This window comes from Lissotriton vulgaris, chromosome 1_2 (assembly GCF_964263255.1).
Source record: "Lissotriton vulgaris chromosome 1_2, aLisVul1.2, whole genome shotgun sequence".
Classification (NCBI taxonomy): Eukaryota; Metazoa; Chordata; class Amphibia; order Caudata; family Salamandridae; genus Lissotriton; species Lissotriton vulgaris.
The window spans coordinates 24,952,732-24,971,122 of record NC_141686.1 but is presented as its reverse complement, the minus strand read 5'-3'; the positions used below and the strand labels follow the sequence as shown (position 1 = coordinate 24,971,122).

The following is an 18,391-nucleotide window of genomic DNA, read 5'->3' as shown; positions in this document are numbered from 1 at the left end:
AAACACTTGCAACCTTTTTATTCTCTCTTCTGCTGGATCAAGGTCTGTTTGGTTCGCATTTCCAGTTTTTGGGCTCTGAGTATCGGCTTTTGTTTTTCGTTGGAGACAGCCTCGCGTCTTTGGGATATTAATCTTGTTTTTGTTGTGAAAGCCGCCCATATATTGTGACTGCAGCCTCTGGATCGTGGGAGGGAGAGCGTGTTTGCTGGAGGATTACGGGTACACAAGATAGAGGAGGCAGGCAGGGAAGCTGAGGGGAATCATCAAGCGAAGCCTGAGCCCAACAGACACCATACCCACCTCTGCCCCCACAGCGAGACTGAGTCCAAAGCTGCCAAAGAGCCCCAGGAGGAAGAGAAGGAAAGGTAACAGCGCAGATTTATTAAATCCCATCCTCTCTTTTGACCAGTGCCGTAGCTATTGGAAAGTAGAGCCAGCAGTGAATCCCCTATGCCACGAGGAAGCTCCAGTTACATGTCAAAGTCCTGCGTATTTCAGACACGTTAAGCACGCACCCACGGGGATCGTGGCTCAGCCTTTAAACAGCATGCTTTCTCTGCTACTAGGAGCAGCTTTATGCCCTCTGGCACAAAGCTCCGTTAACACACCTTTTGTTCACCGGTGCTGTTAAGACGCCACACACTTATAACTCTTGTCATTAAGAACTGGTATCCTCCTGTGTCCCACATCGGCACGCCTTGTGGATTCCTGTGCTTTGGCACAGTGCCCCACTGTAACCTTAGTGCCCTTCGCAAATAACTCTTTCAGTGGTTTAATCTACACCTCCTTGGTGCCTTTGCTACTCTTTTGACTGTGTGCTATGGATAAAATTGACCTCTCCTCCTGCCCTTGCATATACTGATTTAGTAAAACCATCTTGTGACAACCACTTTGTTGGATTATGCTACACTCTTCAGGAGACCTCTGTCTCTCATGAACCCTTGTGCCCTGGAAACCGTTATAGTTCTATGTACCATAATATTAAATGGTACTCCTTTCCATATCTCTGTCGTGTGGATCCGACCACCATGTTTTGCCCTAAATCAATCTAAGGGTGTTTCAGTCAATTCTCTAATTGACACCCACCGCTCCCCCTTTATTCCACCCCTAATAGTGGAAATATGATTTAACGAGTTAATATTTGCTTCTGACGTCTGTGACTCCTGCATGTTACTGGGTCAAATACTGCCAAGCCCACTCAACCTTTAAAGAGGATATCGTTGAATTGGGTAACTAATGATTAGCGTGTTATTTAACGTGTGTAGTTGGTGCTCAGGAAATATTATTTTGACAATGATCCCTGGGGCTTTGGCTGTGATTTTTGAACAAGTGGCTGGATATAGGACCGAGATGAACGGATAGAGTATGGGCATCTCCGGAATTTATATGGCATGTTAGTTGGTGTCCTTGGTCTGAGTGTGCGAAAACAAGATTTTTTAGTAGAGAAAGAATACAAGTTATACTCTCTAAACACGCACCCCTTATTTACCTTAAAGAACTCAACATCATTAGGATACAAATATAGAATTACTTTGTGCCTGTGTGTAAACTCAGTTACATTGCATACAATGTGTGTTTTCTTATCATAATTTGAATTACGACACTACTCAAAGATAGACTAACTCGCTCATTTAGAGCTTTGTCAAAATCTCCAGATAATACCCTGTTGACTTAATGTTTCTGCTCAGGCGTCCACCTTGGTCAGATAAAGGGTGAATAGCACAGAGCACCATGTTCCTGCACGTTTCTCACGTTTGTTGAGGCTTTGGTTACACCAGCTTTTTGCAGGTGCAAACTGTTTACTGTATTTTGTACAATTAAAGTGGTAATACAACTACTGTACTGATTTTTTTTTATATAGTATTGATAGTGCATATTATATGCATAACTAAAGAAGACTTGATACTGTGTATCTGGCAGTTTTTCTCACCGAGTCCTAATGTGTAACTTAATGGTAATAGATCAATGTTTGATTACCAGGACACACAGCTAAATTTCAAATGAGTGCCTGCCACGCTGGTGCACAGCTGGGATGGATGGATGGAAGGGTGGGTGTCTGACATAGAACAGTCTGGCACGCGGGGTGAACAGCTGGAGTGAGTGGGTGGGTGTCTGGTGTGGTGTACATCAGGCTGTTTGACTCACAGCTAACCCTGGGGTGGGTGTGTCCCCGGTGTAGAGCCAGCGAGAAGCCGGGTCCACAGCTGGGGTCGTGTGTGTCTAGCTTAGAGCAGTTTGAAAGAGAAGCCGGACGAACAGCTGGGAAGGGTGGGTCTCTAGTGTAGAACAGTTTGAAGGAGAGGTTGGGTGCACTCCTAGGGTGGGTGGGTGTCTGGTGTAGAGCGGGTTGTAAGAAAGGCTGGGTGCACAGTTGGGGTGGATGTCTGGTGTGGAACAGTTTGAAGGAGAGGTTGGGTGCACACCTAGGGTGGGTGGGTGTCTGGTGTAGAGCGGGTTGTAAGAAAGGCTGGGTGCACAGTTGGGGTGGATGTCTGGTGTGGAACAGTTTGAAGGAGAGGTTGGGTGCACACCTAGGGTGGGTGGGTGTCTGGGGTAGAGCGGGTTGTAAGAAAGGCTGGGTGCACAGTTGGGGAGGATGTCTGGCGTAGAACAGTTTGGAAGAGAGGTTGGGTGCAAAGATACAGTGGTTCGTGGTTGGGTGACTGGTGTAGAGCAGTCTTGTTTGACAGGTGTCTAGTGTAGGGCAAGATGGGTGCACAGCGGATGGGGGAGGTCTGTTGTAGTTCTGCCTGTATGAGAGGCTGGGTGCTCAGCACCCTTGCCGTGTAATGCCTTGTACTACATCTGTGTTAGCAGTCGCCTCAGGCTGTTTTTTTTATGCAGGGGACGGGATTTGATCATGCCCATTACGCCGTATTGCTTCTCAAAGGCAACTCTTGCAGAGCCAAGTGGGCTGTTGAAAATTGTGTTTTCTCCACCTGCCCCTGTTGCCTGCTTGTGCCTCCGTTATCGTGCCTCCGTTTTCATGCCCCTGTTGCCTGCTTGTGTCCCTGTTGCCCGCTTGTGCCTCCTTGTGCCCCTGTTGTCTGCTTGTGCCTCTGTGTGCCCCTGTTGTCTGCTTGTGCCTCTGTGTGCCCCTGTTGCCTGCTTGTGCCTCTGTGTGCCCCTGCTTGTGCCTCTGTGTGCCCCTGTTGTCTGCTTGTGCCTCTGTGTGCCCCTGTTGCCTGCTTGTGCCTCTGTGTGCCCCTGCTTGTGCCTCTGTGTGCCCCTGTTGTCTGCTTGTGCCTCTGTGTGCCCCTGTTGTCTGCTTGTGCCTCTGTGTGCCCCTGTTGTCTGCTTGTGCCTCTGTGTGCCCCTGTTGCCTGCTTGTGCCTCTGTGTGCCCCTATTGCCTGCTTGTGCTCTGCTTGTGCCTCTGTGTGCCCCTGTTGCCTGCTTGTGCCTCTGTGTGCCCCTGTTGCCTGCTTGTGCCTCTGTGTGCCCCTGTTGCCTGCTTGTGCCTCTGTGTGCCCCTGTTGCCTGCTTGTGCCTCTGTGTGCCCCTGTTGCCTGCTTGTGCCTCTGTGTGCCCCTGTTGCCTGCTTGTGCCTCTGTGTGCCCCTGTTGCCTGCTTGTGCCTCTGTGTGCCCCTGTTGCCTGCTTGTGCCTCTGTGTGCCCCTGTTGCCTGCCTGTGCCTCCGTCTGCCCCTGTTGCCTGCTTGTGCCTCCGTCTGCCCCTGTTGCCTGCTTGTGCTGTGTTGGTGTGTGTGGAGGGCTCTGTGTGGCTGTGTGTGTAGGAAGCTTTGTGTGGCTGTGTGTGTGGAGGGCTCTGTGTGGCTGTGTGTGTGGGGGGCTCTGTGTGGCTGTGTGTGTGGGGGGCTCTGTGTGGCTGTGTGTGCGGGGCTCTGTGTGGGGGTGTGTGTGGGGCGGCTCTGTGTGTGAGAGAGAGAGATTTGTTTAAATACCAGGATAATTGCCGGCAGCAGCACCCTTGCCGTGTAATGCCTTGTACTACATCTGTGTTAGCAGTCGCCTCAGGCTGTTGTTTTTTTTTATGCAGGGGACGGGATTTGATCATGCCCATTACGCCGTATTGCTTTTCAAAGGCAACTGTTGCAGAGCCAAGTGGGCTGTTGAAAATTGTGTTTTCTACACCTGCCCCTGTTGCCTGCTTGTGCCTCCGTTTTCGTGCCCCTGTTGCCTGCTTGTGCCCCTGTTGCCCGCTTGTGCCTCCTTGTGCCCCTGTTGCCCGCTTGTGCCTCTGTGTGCCCCTGTTGCCCGCTTGTGCCTCTGTGTGCCCCTGTTGTCTGCTTGTGCCTCTGTGGGCCCCTGTTGCCTGCTTGTGCCTCTGTGGGCCCCTGTTGCCTGCTTGTGCCCCTGTTGCCTGCTTGTGCCTCCGTCTGCCCCTGTTGCCTGCTTGTGCTGTGTTGGTGTGTGTGGAGGGCTCTGTGTGGCTGTGTGTGTAGGAAGCTTTGTGTGGCTGTGTGTGTGGAGGGCTCTGTGTGGCTGTGTGTGTGGGGGGCTCTGTGTGGCTGTGTGTGTGGGGGTCTGTGTGTGCGGGGCTCTGTGTGTGTTTGTGTGTGTCATTTGCGATAGATAAAGCTAGTGGCATTGTAAATGACAATGCCATTTATTTATGTTAAAAAAACATAAATAAAAATAATGTCAAGAGCAATGCCAATAGCTCTAACTTTAACAAAGGCAAAACCATTGCATTGTAAATGCTTGTTGTTTTTTCTTTCTCTTTTTTAGTTAACAAAAATTGTGTAGCGAGATGATTAAGTACTTAACCCTCTCAATGTCTTATTGCTTTCACATGAACCTCCAATGTATCTATTAATTTTCGCTGTTTTTATTTAAAACAAGCATTCGCATATCATGTCATGCATAAAAAGTTGTGTATCTGCTAATACCTGTTCAGCCACTAAGCTTGCTATGGTTTAAGTTTTATATTATTTCTTATCCTGCATATTCCGTATTTTTAAATGCCATATCATTGTATTTGATGCACACTTAATATATTGAAAACATGGTGACGATATTTACATATCAAATATTTTTCATCCACAGGCCTGTTGGAATTCTACATTCTTTTCAACTTTCATGTGTACTCTAAAAATATTCTGGAACCCCAAATGGGATTTCCTCTCTTAGCAAATGCAACGGCCACAAAGTCTATACAGCAGAAGTTTGGTGTTTGTTTCTGCTTCAGTGAGTGGTAAGCATTCAAAACATTTTGCATGCAAATGTTCAAATCTGTAACAAAGTTACATCTAGATTTACATACAGCTTTCGGTTTGAGGACACCAGCTGTTGTTTTTACAGTTCATATGATGTTCTTCTTCTTAAATATGCTCTCTAATGCTGCAGATACTTACCAGTCGCGAGGAATGTGCACCTCCCAGGCGGACGTCCCCAGACAAATAAAAGAAACAAGCATTTGCAATGCAATAGGTCTCACATTTGAGAGAGTTTGAGCTATTGGCATTGTAAATAACAATGCCTTTTATTTATGTGTTTTGAAAACCTACAAGCAGTGCGTACACACAGACTTTGTACTTATAGTCGCTGCTTACGAGAAGCAATGCTGGCAGTAAGAGGCAAAATTGCTAGCCCTGCTTCTTGTAAGCAATGACTAGAAGTACAAAATGCGTGTTTACGCACCGCTTGCAGATTTTCAAAGCAAATAAATGAAAGGCTTTGTCATTTACAATGCCAATAGCTCAAACTTACTCAAATAGGAGACCTATTGCATTGCAAATGCTTGTTTAATAATTGCATTAAGGATGCAGTACCTTATATGGCTAATAGAGGTACCTTTACAACTGCACAGGGACACCTAGTAACAGCCTGTGGTACTGCAACCTTTCCCTGCTTTATGGATTTCCTTTCATTACTTATGCTAAGGCTGTTTAACATTTGTTAAAAAAATATCCTCAGGCAGTGCAGCAGCGTGCTGCTCCAGCCAAGAAGTGGGGAAGAGGCCAAGCAGAACCTTCGATGAGGATTCCTTCCCGCCCGGTTATATCTAGCCAAATGAAAGAGCAAGTGCCCCCAACAGTGAGAGACAGCTGCCCCTAAGCCCGTAGTGTTGATTCTGATACCAAAGCATTGATCAGTGTGAAACCTAGCCACTCGACTCAGCGCGATGGGCCTGGCGTGTCCCCAGTAGGCCCAACAACTCACCAAGGCCGCACCTTGTCCCGCTCTGGTCTTTCTGACCTGGGAGTTGGGTCAACCTGCTACACCTCCTTCACCTGGAACACGGGACAACAGAGGAATTCCTCTGCTTCTGTGTAGCAAATACTGAAATGCGAGCGGTCGCCATCAAGATTAAGCCTGGTGTGCCGCTGTATATCAAAGTATTATTTTAATAAAAAAATGATGTAGCAAGCAGCACAATACGAAATGCATGTGCCCATCATTGTTCCAATTCAAATGCGGCATGCCAGTATGCTTGAAAAAGTTTGTTGAGCCACGTAAAACAAAACTAAAGAAAAAGGTGTGCCCGCCATTTGTGAAGGTGAAGCAGACTTGACGCACTGCTTTACTAAGAGACAGACAGCAAAAAATGTTTATTAATAGTAATTCTAAAAATAAAACCATCATAAAATCATGCGCCATGCGGCAACAATGCGCAGCGCCCGTGTTGTTAATATAAAAGCAGGTGCAGTGCTGTAACTTAAAGCGCAACGCCTGTGAGCGGGTTGTGGATGAGGGTCTGCAAGGCGTCCGGGTGCCGTTTTGGAGAGTGTAGATTGATTTGAGCATAACAAAACAAATTCAGGGCTGTCGATCTCAAAAAAGAGGAAATAAAGATGTAAAACCACAGTGCTTACAAAATATATAATCTAGCTTGAGCAGCGTTAATGGCGCTGCCCCTATTCTTGAAGAATAAAACATAACATAAGATAAATCGGTTCACGCTGCTTAAAAAAAAAACAGTTGCAGATAAGCATGTGAGTGGAATAGTAGAAACTCATTTAACAAAATTGTGCTCACAGTAAATAAAACAACCAGAGTAACAGCACAAGTGAAAGGGCCTGTCTTCATGGGAGGTTGCAAAAGTAGAAAATATAGCACTAAGGAAGGACTACTAAGCCTATTGAGGAATCAAAAGAAACCATTTAGAAAGGACAGTAACCGGAGCCAATTGAAAAGATGGGCGGAAAATGGGTGGAGCTTCAAGTCTATATCTGAATACAGCATGATTCAAAGAGACAGCACAAGCTCCGCCTAGGCAAGACCTATAAAAATGCCTGCTTTCTCAGCCTGGTTTGCTCCGTTCCTATCCTGATAACGGCTAGAACCTAGAGGCAGCCCCACAGTCTTCCTGTGTAGACTGCTAAAGCCACCTACCAGACAAATGTAGGAGGCCACATCTGGCAGGAGGGCCTCAGCACTTTGAGGAACATGATCAAGATGATATAATCACAGTAATGAGGATGCAGTTAAAAATAGAATTAGCATAAATTAAATACAGTTAAATAATTGAAACATTACCTCCGTATCATATTCTTTGCCCTAGTCTTTACAAATAGGAGGATAAACCAAAGAATCACAGCTTCTGTCCCTGTGAGAGAGCCAACCCAAATACAGTTTCATAAAAAAAAGTACAAATTGAAGTCCTACTGTTAGAAGGGATTTAAAGTCACTGGCACTAAATTGAATCCCCTAATCTCTCCCACTTCCAGTCATTAGTGAGAAATAAAAGTCAATAGGGACATGGTTGATGGTTAAACAGATAATCCCCATGAAGGCTCCCTTTGCTTCAGCCCAGGAGGACGTGTCTCCTCTGTAATATCTGCAGGATGGACTTAAGTAGCTAAGTGTCAGATTAGAGTTATTGAGAATGCCACAGAAAGCCCTGATGAGCAGGCTCAATGTTCAACAATATGTAACTAGCACCCACTGGACATCCAGAGTATGAAGGAAGAGACCTCTACCTGAGAAGATGGGTCAGGAAAGAACAGTGGCAGGATAATCTCTTGGATACAAAGCCAGACTTTGCTGCAAGAGCAAGTGATCTAGGACAGCACAGCATGAAGGTGCCCGACACACTATATACCCCAATAGTCCAAGCAGTAGCAGCCCGTGAAGGAGTAAACACCGGAATATGGATGAACGGAGGTAAGTTAACAAGTAAATAAAACACATTTTGTTGCGCGCTTTGCATTGCAAAATGCAATGCATCACGCGCAACGAAATTCGTTTTATTAATTTAATTGTTTACTTACCTCCGTTCATCCATATTCCAGTGTTTACTATCCCCAACCTGCCCCTCCCCCGTCCCGTCTCACCGCCCCACGGAACTCCTCCACGAGCCGCTACTGTGTCCAAGACCTCCGTTGTAGGACTAGCTGTTAATGCAATAAGAAGTTCTAGCCTAAGTATAGTGACACAAGTAACTCACCTAGGAGGAGGAGTTCAACTTTCTTAGTTGCCATGAATTCTAGGGAGTGACCCTCACGTTTGAGCCCTGATTGAGCTTTTCATCCAAGGATTGCTCAAGGTACCGCAAGCTCTGAAATAAGCATTGGATAATACGGCTTTTGACAGTTAATCATATTATTCTGGGCAAATAATTTCATCATCCTAAACCTAAAACTGTAAGCAATATAATGTGTAAATCCCCAATGGATGTACAGAGCTCCTTTGATATCCTGCTTATTTCTCACTACATAAATGAAAATTAATAGAAGACATACAGACTTTTCATCAGGATCTGGTTCCAACCCTCCACCTCCTCATCCTCCCCTTTTTTTGTAGCTGAGAGAAGGCAAGTACAATACTTATGCTGATGAATGGTCTGAGGGGGGCCAACAGATGGACGTGCTTCAGTTTATTCTTATGTTTCCCTCAAGATTTCATCTCAGGCACTGTAACAGACTTAGGCATAACCCAATTTACTTTGGCAGTAGCTGCTTGGTGGAACATTGACCTAGATTATATTTCCCTACATCCCTGGTCAATGTCATAACACGAGCAATAAAGTAATTTCAACAAAAGGCTTGGACACGCACTACAAAGTACATTTTTTATGAATATTGTATTAATGAAACTTTATAATCTTCGAATCAACCCACATAACGTTTGTTCTTAATGTTTCTTCTCTTATTTTTTTTTTTAAATGATCGAAACATATATTATGACAATATGTGTTTCGCAGTACACATCACTTCTTTAGGGCATTATTCCCATACTTGTCTAAATATTTCAAAGCAGTTCTGACAAAAGTGAAAAGGTAATAGAACTCGTAGCACAAAACAAATGAAAGACTACTATAAAAAATAGTTTAAGTAATATCATATCCCTTTCCATAGTCAGTTGTAAACTTTTCTTGTTGTTTTCAGGAAATCTTACAGCAGAGACTAAGGGGCCCATTACGATGGTTGGCGGACTTTCGGTGACCATCAGAGGTGCAGCGGTCCTGCTGTGGCCATTAGGATGCGGCCGCCACCCTGGCGGTCGCATCCCGCACATTTAACATTGTGGCAAGCAGTGCTGTAATCGGCACCCGCCACAAGGTAAAATGTGCATGCTGTGCATTGGCATGTACAACGTGACAGGCACCGCACGGTGCCTGCCAATATAAGTGCAGCCCCCACCCTCCGGGGGCCCGCAGCGGGCCCCTTAAGCAATTCCCGCATGTCTTTCCATGGCGGCATCAAGGCCTTCTCCTCCAGTCATCCTGATATGTTTTCCAGACACCGCCACCATATAAGGCCCGAGTTCTGCACTCCAGGCAATCAGAACGATTGTCTGCCAGCGGAAATGGGGCGGACGGTCTTTCCGTCCGCCGCTGTAACCCCCGCCATTGTAATATGGCGGGGGGTAAATGGAGGGCAGGCGGGGAATGATGTCGGGCGTATCGCCACCGCCGGTCGGGCGGTGGCTATAAGCCCTACATCATAATGGACCCCCACATGTTTTCTCTCAGATTAAAACTCTCTTTGAGCTTTTATGAAAGAAATTATGTTTTTAGTGAGAGCATATTTATATTGTATTGATGACTCCTCTTATTTTCACTGGTCACATTACCAACCTCATTTATACCAACTAATACTTTAAGACAGTGCTTATTCCTCTCCTTTAAGTCTCAGATTATAAAAACAATTTTCAATGTTCTTGTGCATATGTGGTTGGCTATTAATTTCAGTAAGACTAAGTTTAACTTTTGCTAAAAAGATTACTCCTTATTTTCAGCACTTTCAAATCTATGTCTGTCTTGTTTGTGCACAGATAATGGAGTACAGTGTGCGACATAGACACTATAGTAAAATATGTGTGTTCATTACAAAATAAGAAACTTTCATTCTCACTTGTGTAAGCCGCACTGTATGCCAATAGATAATTTTCTATCTGTATCAGTCTGTTTATAACTGGCGTCTTATAAATTAGAGAAAAAGGGCCTCCACAAGCACTAGTTTATGTGATAGTTACTTCTATACAAATGTGTCTTCCAAATTGTTTTCTTCGTTTGTAAAGGTCACAAATAAGATGTAGTATTCTTGTCCCAAATTTCAGCATCATTTGACAATTTTGAAAAGGCTCTCAACGTTCAGTGTGACTGCCACAGATGCATGATGGCTGCCACCACATGTTTGTCAGCTAATCATTCCAATAGTACTGACGGTTTGCTTAAATATAAACTGAATTATACATTTAAAATTAAAGTATAAGGTGATTGCTAACAAAATACATTCTCACTGGTTATTAACATGCTTATGCAATGATAGTTGTTATCCTTATTTCTTTGAAATGTGGTCAAATTCTTATGAAATTTATATAGAAAATTCACTACACCTGATATCCTACCGGGAAATCGGACCACTTCCTGTGTGTCAATTAATTTATATATTGGGTCCCAACTTAAGATCTATGCCAATGTACCACTCTCGTATAGTTGGTTGATTTATAATCCTTAATTGTTTGAATCAATTGTAATCTTCTAAACTCACGCTTATTGAATATTTTATCTTAAGTTGTCTGAGCTGACCAGATATGAGAAGAATACGAATACTATATTAATACCAAAAGGGTAACAATTAACATCAGTTTCATCCTCAAATTTAACATGTTAATAGGGTTCATTTAAATAAATTTGAAAGTAATTTTCCTTATTCAGCCCCTCTTCCATTGCTCATTATTTTCTAATCCAGAAACATAATCTCAAGTACCTATTCCCTTCTATCTTTGGGAATATGGACCATTTTCACACATTTTATGTTCATGTCTGTTCTACTGTTCTCTTGTTACCCATGTGTACAATTCGAATATTTTTCATCAGTTTTTATGTAATGCTCTCTTTTTGCTTATCTGAGTGGGGATGAAGTACCACAGTTTGCTGGCCTGAAAATGAGCGCAAAATGAGTTAGGTTTAGTTGAAGCATGGAGCTTTGAGCTATATGAGTTTTATGAAGCAGTCTTGGGTGGTGGGTATGAAATATTTATTGGAGGTAATATGGGTCCTCTTGCTTGCATTGCTTTGTGTGTTTTGAACATTGGTACTAGTGCTATTTGTCGAGACTCTGGATGCCAGAGGAGGTTTTCAAAGGGCAGGGGTTGCTGCTGAGAATTGCAGCCTTCATAATTTGGCTAGACGGAAATTCTCTGCTCGTATATATTGACATTTGCTTAATCCAGACAAGAGACCTAAGTCTGGTTCGTTCCATTTTAGGGCTCTGAACAAATTTGGTGAGGATTTCACCAGTGTCTTATTTGTGTTCCAGGGTAAGATTAGCATGTAGGAAGATTTGCAGACTTTTTTCTGTGTTTTATTAGGGGAGTCTAGGTGCTTGCCCGAGTCTTAGTTGCAAGCTAGGATCTTGTGTGCTGGTAGCCACTTTCAGCTTGTGAGGATTTATGTTTTGTCCTTGATGAATTTAAGATGATTGGCACTCATCAGGTCTGTTACAGTGATCAAACATGGATCCAACCTAATGTCATGGTGTCATTGCCAATGAGGTTGAAACAAGATAGACAGAAGGATTGAATCAGTCTAGGCGGAGGCCTGAGGTAGATGTTGAACAGAAAGGGAGAAATGGTTAAATCCTAAGGTGACGCTTGACCTGATTATCTTGTCCAGATTGCACCTTGCACTCACTTAGTTAGCTGGCCGCAAACCTGATAATGAAGATCAATCTTTGTGTTATTTATTCATGAAATACTTACCAATCCTCTGAAGGAAATAACATGGGTGCTTCATTGCACTGTAAACGTTTGTTGTTATATTTGAGGATTAGCTAGTTTATGCTTAATGCGTTTCACTCATGGTCTTTTTCAAGAGCAAGCCTAAAGAACCTACAACGAAAACCACGAACTTAATCCTTATTTGTAATGAGAAAAAAATTAAAGAAGCTAGTACTTATTGTATTATGCAAAATAAATGATATGCTTGCAATATAGTCTATATGGACATCTTATGTATACATTTGCGTGAAGCTATTCAAATGCCCTGCATCACAGTAACATATTAAACAAATTGTTACATACCAAAGTCCATATTATTAGCCGCCTGGTGACACTTGTAGAGCCGTATAGAAAATGTACATATAACTCTTGTAACATGCATGAAGGTAAACAGTGAGCCTCTATCTTATCCTGTTTATATATTTATAAATATATATTTTTGTTTTATGAGAGTGAACGTCATTTGTAGGGGTGCCTGAGGTTGGGAATGCATGCTTCTTAAAATTGTTCATGTTCATCAGTGGCGCTTGACGTACGTTTTCTGGTGTGTAGTAATATGTACCGCTAACTCGATCCGAAGGTATTGGAGCGCTCTACATGAGCACCAGTTACATTACACAAGGATACATTCAATTTTATGTGTTTCAGGCGTGTGGAGATTACATGATTTGCTTAAAATGTTGAGACGATGCGGACCTGGTTCCCCTGTTCCGCAGTCGGCAGCTTGGGCCATAGCGCCACGTCCTTTCCCAAGGACACTCACTTTAATTTTGACTGGTACTCCTACAATTAGTGAAACAGTAATTGGAATTCTCGGTTAAAGGGTATGTTTGGCTCATTTTGGGAGCTAAGTATTCCATCCACTACTGTTTTTAGTAACCTTTTGCTGGTGTAACGCGATTCAGTGAGTTATTATTATTATTATGTTTCTTATATAGCGCCTGAATCGACCCCCGAAGGGATATCTCCGCGCTTGCCTTGGGAACCCGTCCTGGCTTTTCTCTGTGAGATAACCCCTACAGGGCATCCCCAAGGTGAAAGCCAGGCATCCCGCCGCGGGAGAGCCGTTGTGGAGATTAAGCAAGCTTAATGCCCAGAGTTGCAGAGTGTGAACCCATGATTAGGTCAGGCACCAAAGCGAGAATTATCAAGTCCATGGACATTTGAGCTCAAGACCCTGCCGCGCCGGGAATTGAACCCTGGTCCCGGGTCTGACCTCTGCTTCAGGGTCTGCCTGCTCTAACCAGTGAGCCACACTTCTCCACATCCTCATTATGTTTGAGGAAATGGCAGCCATCAATACTGTTATTTTTATCAAGTGACCAAAACATGGTGTCACTCCAGATGTGATTAAAAGTCAAGTAATTCCTATCCGATGATTGTCTGTGTTCTCCCATGGGTCGAGAAAAGGCTGTTGAATGTTACATTGAGCTGTAAGTTATTATAAACTTGTGCAAGTTATGAGTTTGTTACCTGCTATTAAAATAAAAGACAGAAACACTAAAAAAACTTAATGTAATGTGGTTCTCATAGTAGCTACCTTATTCGAATGCTTAACACAGCAAAATCCAGTTGTAGGGTTATTCTTAAAAACAACGAAATCCTTAAATGATAGCATGACTGCAACTTGAAAAAGGCTCTGTCTCCCCGAAGTTCTCATTAGGTCCAGGGTTTGTGTTTTGTAAAGTAGCAAGGTTTAAACGAGACAAATATATTCTTGTATTGTGTCATTATTCCTTGAACTCTCAGAGTCATAATATTGTTTATTCGCGTTGTTTACATTGATTTAATTGGTTAGCGGTTCATAGACAACACTTCATTTCTATTCTGTCATTAAAACCTGCATTATTTATTTATAAATTTATAGAGCGCCTGGTGACCCGTAGGCATCCCCGCGCTATAGAGTTGTAAGAACCAGAAGGAGGAAGGACCGGAGGACTATTTGGGGAATAAAAAGGTTTTTAGTTTTTTCCGGAAGAGGGCGTGAGAGGGTTCCAGACGCAAATTGCGGGGAAGTGCGTTCCAACCTGTAGAGGCTTTGACCGAGAAACGACGGCCACCGGTCCGAGCCTTCTTGAATTTTGGGACGATGGCCAGATGTTCATCGTCAGAGCGCAGTGTTCTTCGGGCTTTGTAGGGGGCGACCAGGTCTTTCAGGGCGGCTGGGCCGGCACCATTGATGAGTTTGTGGCTGGTGCACATGGCTTTAAACTCTACTCGCTGGCGAACAGGAAGCCAGTGCAGAGCCTTGAGGGCCGGTTTGGCAGAGGCTCTGGGAGGGAGGTTCATGATGAGCCTTGCCGCGGCATTTTGTGCACGTTGGAGTTTGGCCAAGGTGAATTCCGGTGCGCCGAGGTAGACGGCGTTACTGTAGTCAAGCTGGGCTAAAATGAGCCCCTGAACCAAGAGTTTCCTGGAAAGGGGGGGAAGGAGAGGGAAAATGTTGCGGATTGACCGCAGGAGGCCAAAACATGTTCCAGCGGTCTTGGTTGCCTGGGTCTTCATGGTGAGGGTCGGTTCCAGCCAGACACCTAGCGTTTTGATTTCTGTCTTTGGTGTGGGTATCTCACCAAAGGCGTCCGGCCAAACCGATGGAGGGATGGAGGACCATTTGTTGCCCAGAAGCATAATTTCGGTTTTTGCACCGTTAAGCTTCAGGGAGGATTCGCACATCCAGGTGTAAATGTCCTGGAGACAGTTCAGCAGGTTGTCTGGGTGTTTGTCCAGCTGGGAGAGAGAGACGACAAGTTGGGTGTCGTCAGCGTAGTTTACTATTTTAATCCCGTAGGGGGTCACGACATCTTCCAGGGGGGCCATGTAGACATTAAACAGGGTGGGACTAAGCGAAGACCCCTGGGGAACTCCACAGGTAAGTGGTAGGGGGTCTGAGCGAGAGTTGCCGTCCAACACCTGAAATGAACGGCCAGATAGAAAGGAGTCAATCCACGCATGTGCTGTTCCCACAATTCCTGCCCTGGCCAGGCGGTGTAGAAGGACACGGTGATCCACCGTATCAAAGGCGGCACTGAGGTCCAGGAGGATCACTGCCACTGATCCTCCTGAATCCAGAATGCACCTTGACTCCTCGATGACGGAGAGGAGGGCTGTGTCCGTACCCTGGCCGGGCCGGAAGCCTGTTTGAGATGGGCGCAGGATTTTGTTGGTCTCAAGGAATTGGGAGAGTTGCGAATTGACTAGTTTCTCAGCCATCTTGCTGATACAGGGAAGGAGTGATATAGGTCTGTAGTTGGTCATGTCGTCCGGGTTCAAATGGGGCTTTTTAAGCAGGGCCTTGACGACCGCGTTTTTCCAGTTGGGAGGCACTATGCCTTGGAGGAGGGAGATGTTAATGAGATCCCTGATGGTAGGGGCTATGCTGGGAGACACAGATTTTAAAAGTCTGGCCGGGGCCGGATCAAGGGGTGAGCCGCTTTTCATATTGGCTAACGTGGAGGTGACCTCACTGAGGGAGACTGCTCTAAAGGAGGACAGCCGCGGGCTGTTAGTGCAGACCTCTGTATCAGCGTAATTATGAGGGGTGATGGTAGGGAGAGAGTCCAGTATCCGCGAAATTTTTGAGTCGAAGAAGGAAGCAAGGTCGTTACTTCTGTCCGAAGGGGCGTGGGAATCAGCGGGTGCCGAGGGAATATTGAGGAGTTCCTTGACAATCAAGTAAGATTCTTTCGCCGAATTAGTGGCATTTTGTATTCTATTGTCATAGAATCCTGCCTTGGCTAGTTTGAGAGCCGATTTGTAGCGTCTTACCGTGCTATTGTAAATGTCTTTGTTACTCTGGAGCCAGTCCTTTCTCCACTGTCTCTCAGCCTTTTTGCATTCTTTGCGGAGGTCACGGAGGTCAGGGGTGTACCAGGGAGCCTGGCCCTTTATCCTGTTTATGATCTCCCGATTTTTTTTGGGGATGATACTGTCGAGGGAGGAGGATATCCAATCTCTGACTTGGGAGTCGGCGGTGGAGGAGTCCTCCGTGAGACTTGGGGTCGAGGCGTCCAGGGCTATGGACCAGTCCTCCACCGAGAGTCTGGCCCACGCTCGGTCTCTGGTGAAGGTAGGGGGTTTTTGAGGCTTCTTGAATGCTCCAGGGAGGTGGGTCGTGACCAGAAAATGGTCCGTCCACGGGAGAGGTTGAGAATTAATGAACAGGAGGGCGGGAATGTTGGAGAACACCGGGTCGAGAAGGTGCCCTTTCGTATGTGTTGGACCAGAGTTGGCAAGAAGCAGACCAAAGGCCGCGAGGTCGCCAATTAGGTCGGCTGCTCCTGCGTCAAAAGGATCCTCGAAATGGATGTTTAGGTCGCCTGTTATAAGGAAGTTGGGTGTCAGGTGTGCCGAGGAGGAAACAGTTTCCAAGAGGGCGGCCGTGAAAGGGCCAGAGTGGCCGGGCGGCCGATACACCAGGAGGCCTGACAGGGAGCTAGTCGAGGAAAGCTGAATCGTGAAGAGACAGCTCTCTGAATCCTGAATCGCGCCGTCTTTGGTTCGACAGGTGAAGTGGTCCCTGTGGATTATGGCTAATCCACCTCCTCTGCCTAGGGGGCGTGGTTGAGACATGATTAGGAAGCCCGGGGGTAGGGCCAGAACTATATCTGCGTTGGAATGCTCCATAATCCACGTTTCTGTGAGGAGAAGTATGTCCAGATTAAGGTCGACAATAAGATGGTTAATGAGCAGGGCATGTTTAGGAAGCGATCTGCAGTTGAGAGTCGAGATTTTAAGTACTGGGGGTGGGACCGGGGGTGTCGGTAGTAATAGATTTCCTGGTTTGCATATGTTACAGCTGGAAAAAGGGACAGTAGGGTCATGTAGTGCAAGACAGGTACTGTTTTTAGTGGGTTTTAGGCTGAGTAGCTCTCTACGCGAATAGCTTACCTTTGTGGCGGCAGGGACAGGGATAGCGTCTGGCCCTAGGCCCGGTCGTGCGCGGACGGGCGCAGACGGGCTTGCCTTAAGCGCGCCTTCGGCGCGCAAACGGCGCTCCCGCTGCGCTCGTCCGCTGCACTTGTGTGGCCGACACATTTATGGCAGTGTTGGGGGCGTGGCTCGCCTTCGAACCGCGATGGCGGTGTGTTTGTTGATCCTGTCTCAGCGCTGGTTGCCGCTGTCTCAGGGGTGCCTCAGAGGGTCTACTTAGCGCGTGAGGGAAGCGCTTTCAGTGCAGGTGAGGTTAAAATAAGTGGCAGAACACAAGAACACAAGTATTTTAAAAATTGAACGAAAGTGCCGTCCTCCGGCTTTCCGCCTCAGAGGAATTACAGTGCAATGCTTGGTGCGCTACGATCAAGCGTTTATATAAGGTTCCTAGGTGGGCGTGGCCTCGCAGGGGGCGTGGCTCGCCTTCGAACCGCGATGGCGGTGTGTTTGTTGATCCTATCTCAGCGCTGGTTGCCGCTGTCTCAGGGGTGCCTCAGAGGGTCTGCTTAGCGCGTGAGGGAAGCGCTTTCAGTGCAGGTGAGGTTAAAATAAGTGGAAGAACACAAGTATTTTAAAAATTGAACGAAAGTGCCGTCCTCCGGCTTTCCGCCTCAGAGGAATTACAGTGCAATGCTTGGTGCGCTACGAACAGCGTTTATATAAGGTTCCTAGGTGGGCGTGGCCTCGCAGGGGGCGTGGCTCGCCTTCGAACCGCGATGGCGGTGTGTTTGTTGATCCTGTCTCAGCGCTGGTTGCCGCTGTCTCAGGGGTGCCTCAGAGGGTCTGCTTAGCGCGTGAGGGAAGCGCTTTCAGTGCAGGTGAGGTTAAAATAAGTGGCAGAACACAAGAACACAAGTATTTTAAAAATTGAACGAAAGTGCCGTCCTCTGGCTTTCCGCCTCAGAGGAATTACAGTGCAATGCTTGGTGCGCTACGAACAGCGTTTATATAAGGTTCCTAGGTGGGCGTGGCCTCGCAGGGGGCGTGGCTCGCCTTCGAACCGCGATGGCGGTGTGTTTGTTGATCCTGTCTCAGCGCTGGTTGCCGCTGTCTCAGGGGTGCCTCAGAGGGTCTGCTTAGCGCGTGAGGGAAGCGCTTTCAGTGCAGGTGAGGTTAAAATAAGTGGCAGAACACAAGAACACAAGTATTTTAAAAATTGAACGAAAGTGCCGTCCTCCGGCTTTCCGCCTCAGAGGAATTATAGTGCATGTTGCAAGGTTTTTAGATATATGCTCTCTATCATGTCACAGGCAGCACAATCCCCCAGGCTAATTTCCACACCACTTTTTGGGAGGTGAATCTTATGCCCCTGAATTGTATTTGGATTTTTGT

General features: G+C 46.0%; 1 protein-coding gene across 8 annotated transcripts in view; it reads left to right on the top strand.

Annotated features, from left to right (window-relative positions):
- Positions 1-18,391, top strand: part of LOC147733859 (uncharacterized) — a 197,732-nt gene that overhangs the window by 114,133 nt on the left and 65,208 nt on the right. For all 8 annotated transcript variants that reach the window (XR_015307525.1, XR_015307523.1, XR_015307521.1 and 5 more), the window contains exon 3: positions 5,009-5,156. Coding sequence is in view for 2 of the 8 variants with exons in the window: in XM_086952753.1 (XP_086808879.1) it covers positions 5,009-5,156 (148 nt within the window). In the remaining 6 variants the exon portion in view is untranslated. The remainder of the gene's footprint in view (positions 1-5,008; positions 5,157-18,391) is intronic.